Source organism: Loa loa (assembly GCF_000183805.2).
Source record: "Loa loa unplaced genomic scaffold supercont3.377, whole genome shotgun sequence".
Taxonomy (NCBI): domain Eukaryota; kingdom Metazoa; phylum Nematoda; class Chromadorea; order Rhabditida; family Onchocercidae; genus Loa; species Loa loa.
Window position 1 is genome coordinate 42,407 of NW_018108557.1, and position 6,604 is coordinate 49,010.

Below are 6,604 nucleotides of genomic sequence, written 5' to 3' on the forward strand. Positions count from 1 at the left end.
AACAAGATAGATAATTTGAATTTAATTTTGTAGATAATTTAAATTTCCCAAAATACTCTTGCACATCATTCTTCTGATAGTTTTCGATCATTTCTTGATAACGATAAATAACAACTTCATTTTCTTTGATTCATGCGCTATTTGTGTCAACAGATGGCATCAACAGTATTACTGTTACAATTTATCCTTCATTGATAAGATCTAATTATTACTTCTTAAGCGATAATATCTCAAATGAATGTAGAAATTATTATTGCAAATAAATTTTAAAAAAAAAATTAGTAAATTTTTGAAAAAATTTAGTTTTCAGGACAAAAAATAAAATGAAGGAGATGATGAAGGATGATTCAAAGAGAAATATTTTTTAAATTTAAAAATTTTTCAAAATTTTTTCAAATTCATTTACGCTTAAATTATCGATAATCATATTTGTTAAGAAATTATCGGTAATCATATTTGTTAAGAAATTATCGATAATCATATTTGTTACGAAATTATCGATAATCATATTTGTTAAGATTATTTTGATTACTTCCATTTTTTTTTGATCCTCAAATTATATCATCTCTAATTAGGATTAATGATACCTTATTAGCTTAAATAACAATAGTAATTGGAAATGTAAGGAAAATATCTTCCTTGTCAAACTAAAAAATATGCAAATGATCTGAAATATTTCAAATTCTAACATTTGGCATAAGATAGTTATGATTAATAATCGTACATTTGAAAAATTTCAAACCTCACATCAAAATTTTTAAATTTTAAATTAATTGAATTTGATTCACAAAATTAATATTTATTTGACCATTACAATTAATTTATGATTAATTATATGCTGACCAATTATTGATTTACGATTTAATTGTATACTAATCACTTATTAGTTTACGATTAATTGCTTGCCGGTTCAAAGATTATCCCATGATAATAAAATGATTGATACCACAAGATTTTCATTTCTTTCATTGTTGAAGAAATATTTTTCAATCTCCATATAGCTGAGCTTAATTTTGAAGTGTCAAATAAAGTGGCAATTTCGTCGGAATTATCATTTTCCATTGATTAATTGATGCAGACGACATTTTCATTTATTTAATCAAAAATGAATAAATTAATAATTTATGAATTATAATTTTCCAAGATTTTCATTATCTTCGTCATAAAAGTTAAACAAAGATTCTAAATAATTTTTTATATTAAGCAAGTTTTTAAGTTTTCGAATTATGTCTTCAATTTATAAATTTGAATTTAGTTTTTTTTTTGCAATCACTGTTGCTTTTACATATTTCATATTATTCGATAATATTTCCAAGCATATTCTACGATTTCTTTTTTTTTTTTGAATTCCCAGTTGATATAATGATGTATTAATTATGTATTTCAACAATTACTGCAAATAAATTACCCTATTGTTTCAGAAATATAAAATCTACATGCATCATTGAATGTAACAAAATATATTTTTGAAATTTTTGAAAAAAAAACAAAAACAAAGATCTATAAAACTTTAATATACACTAATATATCGGTATTTTAAGTTTTCATCAACCGATACATCACAAAAATTGGAAAGGCCTGCAACAATTTGTCAAGCATCATCGTCAACGCCTGTCGCAACAAAATCAAATTATCGTCATTCCGCTAATCTACAACGCATTTCTACACCACAAACATTTACAGTAATCATTAATTTCAATTAAACTATTTGATGAATAAAATGTTGAAATTTTACAAATTCAAAATTCTTTTCAATAAAAAAAAAAAGAAATTTACCACATAAAATATAATTGTAAAATTTTCAATTTTTTGTTTTTGAAGCAAAATTTACTAATTTAAATTTAGATAGTAAAAAAAGTAATCAAAATTTTTTTTTTTAAATTAAATTTACGTTTAAAAATTCTTTTCAGTGTAAAAAAAACTTACTGCATAAAATATAATTGTAAAATTCTCAATTTTTCGTTTTTGGAACAAAATTTGCTGATTTAAATTAGGTAATAAAAAAAATAGTAAACTTTTTTCCAAAAATTAAATTTATGTTTAGAAAAATAAATTTCAAATTTTCTCTTATCATTATTTCAGCATATACAAGAAGAAGAAATACTTCGTCCAATTTGTCGCACTCAAACAACTCCATCATTATGTTATGATGAACGTTTGTAAGTTTATTTTTTGTTTTTTTTTTTTTTTAAAAAAAAGAAAGAAAGCAAAAAAGTTAAAGTGAAGTGATTTTTTTTTCCTCAAAATGAAAAAAAAAAACAAAAATAAAATGAAAATGAAATTAATAATTATACTTTTACATTATCTTTTTTTCCCAAAGCTAAAATTTTTATTTCAAAGTACAATTGAAGCAATCGAAGTAAATAATTTAAAATAAATTAAAAAGTAAATTAAAATATAGTTAAAGTGAGGTAATTGAAGTAAATGATTGCGAAGTGTAATTGAAATTTCTAAAAATCGACCACTACAATTAAATTGAAAATTGTTAAAGCGAAAAAAATCAAAGAAAAGAAAAATGACTCGAAATTTGAAATCTTAAAAAAATTGATACAAATAATCAACAAAAATTTATGGAAGTTTTTTTTTTCCCCTCTACCCTAAAAATAGCATATTTTCCAAGTTAATGTGCTTTAAAATTTTAAAAATAAATTCGGGCAAAATTTTTATTTTTATGATAGCATAATTATTTCATCAGGATGTGCAAAATTTTGTTAAATAAACAAGGTTTTGTTGTATTTTCATTTTAAATTTCCAAAATTTAAATTTTTTTCAAACTTTTTTAAAATTTATAAAATTTGAAATTTTTTTTAGAACAGAATGGATCTATCCGATTGATGAAACATTAGAAAAACAATTGGAACAAGTGGCATATTTCTGTAAACGAGCACATCGGTCAGTGTTAAGTGGCTACTACTACTACTATTTACTTTTGTTATGCAACAATGTAGTAATATTGGATTTGAGCAATTAATAAGATTTTGTAGTTTATGCAAATTAATTACTTGACCTCATTATAGCTAACAGTAATTAGTTAAAATTAGTATTAATAAATTGTAAAATTACCAGGAAAGTTAATAGACATTTAGTAAATGGAATGGAATAGCTATTTGTAATTACTGTAATTAAGTAATTTAAAATGAAATGAATTAATGAATCAATGGGTTGCAAATTAATATGTAGAATTAATAATTATTTTAATTAATCTATTTATCATTTTAAGTAGATCGTAATAAATCAATCTCGAAACATCTAGCATATATTCTCTTATGCATTTACACTTTTGTATGAAATATTTTTCTCCTATTATTGTAGTGAATTCTTTTAAAATAAATTAATTCAAATTTTAAAATTTTAAAAAATTTTAAATTTCAATAATTACAGAAATCGAATCATAGGTGCATTATTGGAGCAACCTGAAGGAGCATTTGTTATTCGTTTCTCAGAATCTAAACGGAAATGTTTAGCATTAAGTGTTCGAGTACCATTTAAGCATAATCCAACTGGTGTATCACATTATCTCATTATTCGAAATGATAATGGATTTAAATTAAGGGTCTTATTTTATTTGTAATATTTTCTAATAAATTATATTTTAGTAGTGAAAAAAAGAAAAATTGAAAAAACCAAAAAATTTTTAAAATATATTATTTTTCGAATCACTTTCTTTCTTTCTTTTTTTTAATTTCAATTTTTACAGGGTTCAAACAAATATTTCCCATCAATACCTATGCTTGTTACGCATCATTCTGTAATGCCTGAACAACTTCCATGTCGTTTGATATTTGCGCATTGGGGTAATATGTGGAAATGCAATGAAATGAACAATAATTATGATTATCCACCTTGTGAACAGGTGGAATGTTCAAATGAAATGTTTAAACATAATCGGTGATCATTTTGGTTCAGAATTGATTGATTCAATAAGAAGAAACAAATAATCCGGTTTAATTCATAGAAGAAATTAACCTCAAAATATTCAGAATTCAATATTACCGATGATATTCGCTTCATTCATTTCAGGATATAAAGAAATAACACTTATGTTTTTGTATTATTTCATATAATTTGTTATAAATTTTTTGTTGTAGAAAGTTTGATGTAATTTATAAAGGAAATGTCAGATTTATTGAAATCTTATTTTGGATAAATTTCTCTCAATTAAATCAGTGCAATAAAACAGAGCAACTATAAGTGGAATGCACTTTCATTGGGCAAATATTTTGTTGCACCTTCGAAAAAAAAAAAAGATATATCATATAGAGTCCTATAACAATATTCAAAATGAAACGAACAATTTTTTTTTTCTTTCTTTTTTGTACAAAAAGTAAGCATTATATATGTGGTGAAAAGATGATTAAAATTTGATAGCCAACAAGGAAATAATGACAGAGAAGAAAGACTATGTGTAAATATATATGCATGAAAATTATACAGCTAACAACAGCAAATGTTCCTCATTTCTGCATTTCTGAATTAATTGTTCCCTATATGTTAGGAAAAAGAAAAATAAACAATTTAACAAGTGAGCAAATATTGAACATAGGAATTCAAATCAGAACTGGAATTTAGCCAATTAATTTCAAAAAAACTATGTTAAAAATTTAGTTAATTTTAAACTGTACTAAATTATTCACTGTTCACTAACATCAACATCAGTATTCACTATCAACATAACACATTCAACAGAGCATTCACGTTACAGCTGTTGCTTATGGAGTAGCATTACAAACAGAACCGGATAAAAAGTAAAAGTATTATGGGTTTGGTCGAACTGAAATCAAAGCCATGTGAAGTTCAGCATGAAATCCGACTGTTACATATGAACAGACGGTGAATAAGCCTGGCGCTATCTGCAAATAAATCTATAATTATCATGGTGGAAGGAAATGAACATCAATGTATCGCTAAGGAAGTGTAATATGAGCTTTAAAAGTATTCAGGTAATAGGATATAAAGATATTGCAACATTAAACCCATCAGCTGAACACTAGGCATGTATTAGAAATGTTATTATAATAAAAGAAATACCAACTTGCTAACAATAGTTATTAACACAAACCTGATAGTCCAAAAAGTCCAACCATGCAGCAAATTCCTTTTCCATACCAGGCCAAGGGTGTGTCTTATATTCAGCATCTTCTGAAGTGACGCGAATACGAAAGAAGATATGCCTGAATAAGATACAGTTGGATTCAGCATAATTTATATGATTCAATCCATCAGTTATGAATATAAGGCAAACAGAAACCTTTTGGTCATTCAGTGAACTGTATCCCTAGTCATGAAATACCCCGGTCATCCATATACTTCTTGAAAGGAATTTAAGAACTAGCCCAACCAATTTATTAATATTCGTTATTAAGATTCTCGCATTCACAAATCAACACGAGACAATGTCTTCCCATATCATTTGAAATTCCGGAACTGTTTCACCATTTTCGATTAGTAATGAAGTTTAACTAACAACCAATATCATCGAGATGAAATGTCTAAATCTAATTTTTGTAAGTTAATAAGAAGTAATTCGAACTTACGTCCCATTATTTTCCCTTGATCTTTGCATGAATTCCAATAGAATTAAAACAGAAGCAAGACAAACCTCAAATCATGTTCGATGAGAGCAGTGATGAAAGGGACTAGTGTTGTTGCAATTTGCGCAACAATCTGTTCACTGACACTGAAAACTTTTGATTGAACACGTTGGACGAATCGGCCTTTTGCAACATTGTACACACTAACCAGTCTAAGCGACCAATGCACTTGATTCGGTATTAGATATGATGAACCCAAAATTCTTGATTTTTTCAAACCATACTGATAACAGCCCTACAATGTTCTAGCTCAACAGTGCGAATTACCTCTGAAAATTCCAATAAATACAAGATAAAATATTATCATATCATGTAACTCGACAAATTTTTTAATGATGATCTGATTACACACTGCATTGGCATCCTAAGAGAAGTGCCTACCGATAAAATTGTTTTACGCACTCGCTGTATAGGTTGTTGGTAGTACTAATATTAATATTGAAACAAGTATTAGTATTAAAAAATGAAACCACAGTAATGTGCTGAATAAATAACAAACAAACAATAACAAACAATAACAATAACAAACAATTAATGAGCGATTATCAATTGGAGATACCAATCCACCAACAAGCTGCTGTGAATACGAATCATCATCCCAGTTAATTGAAAATTTCATTGCCGATGAATCCTGTTCAAAATCCCGTCCAACCAAAAGTGCTTCAATAAGTGATTCCATTATATCTGATCGAAATCGAATTGTCACGCCGTCCTCCAAAAGAATTACATTCAGGATGCTGTGAATGAAAGGGGATTTTGACGAAAGTGCAATAGTGTTTGCTATGTGACAGGTAATAGCAGCAGTACTGTTCTTCGATGCATGTAAAGATTCTGTGGAATAGAGAGACAGTATTAGAGGAACAGATTCCATTCTATGAGTTACATTGTTGGAGACAAAGACATGAGAGGAGTTCAAATTGAATAGCCATGTAAGTAGCAGATGTCTTATTCCTATTTCAATTTAAAACACCTCATTATTTAGTTAACGAAAATGGAAAAACTAAGGACATTAG

The 6,604-nt window shown here is 26.5% G+C and overlaps 2 protein-coding genes across 2 annotated transcripts in view; one reads left to right on the plus strand and one right to left on the minus strand.

The window, feature by feature from the left end:
• Positions 1-3,982, plus strand: part of LOAG_18579 (hypothetical protein) — a gene marked incomplete at its 5' end in the record, with an annotated part of 6,458 nt that extends 2,476 nt beyond the window's left edge. Inside the window, 5 exons of the mRNA XM_020451241.1 lie at positions 1,542-1,682; positions 2,083-2,159; positions 2,812-2,892; positions 3,382-3,553; positions 3,698-3,982. Of these exons, the coding sequence (XP_020304992.1) occupies positions 1,542-1,682; positions 2,083-2,159; positions 2,812-2,892; positions 3,382-3,553; positions 3,698-3,892 (666 nt within the window). The 3' untranslated portion in view covers positions 3,893-3,982. The remainder of the gene's footprint in view (positions 1-1,541; positions 1,683-2,082; positions 2,160-2,811; positions 2,893-3,381; positions 3,554-3,697) is intronic.
• A 653-nt stretch (positions 3,983-4,635) lies between these two features.
• LOAG_18580 (FYVE zinc finger family protein) overlaps positions 4,636-6,604 on the minus strand; it is a 10,186-nt gene continuing 8,217 nt past the window's right edge. Inside the window, exons 18-21 of the mRNA XM_020451242.1 lie at positions 6,121-6,303; positions 5,600-5,826; positions 5,060-5,171; positions 4,636-4,850 (exon numbers count right to left, since the gene is read on the minus strand). Of these exons, the coding sequence (XP_020304993.1) occupies positions 4,755-4,850; positions 5,060-5,171; positions 5,600-5,826; positions 6,121-6,303 (618 nt within the window). The 3' untranslated portion in view covers positions 4,636-4,754. The remainder of the gene's footprint in view (positions 4,851-5,059; positions 5,172-5,599; positions 5,827-6,120; positions 6,304-6,604) is intronic.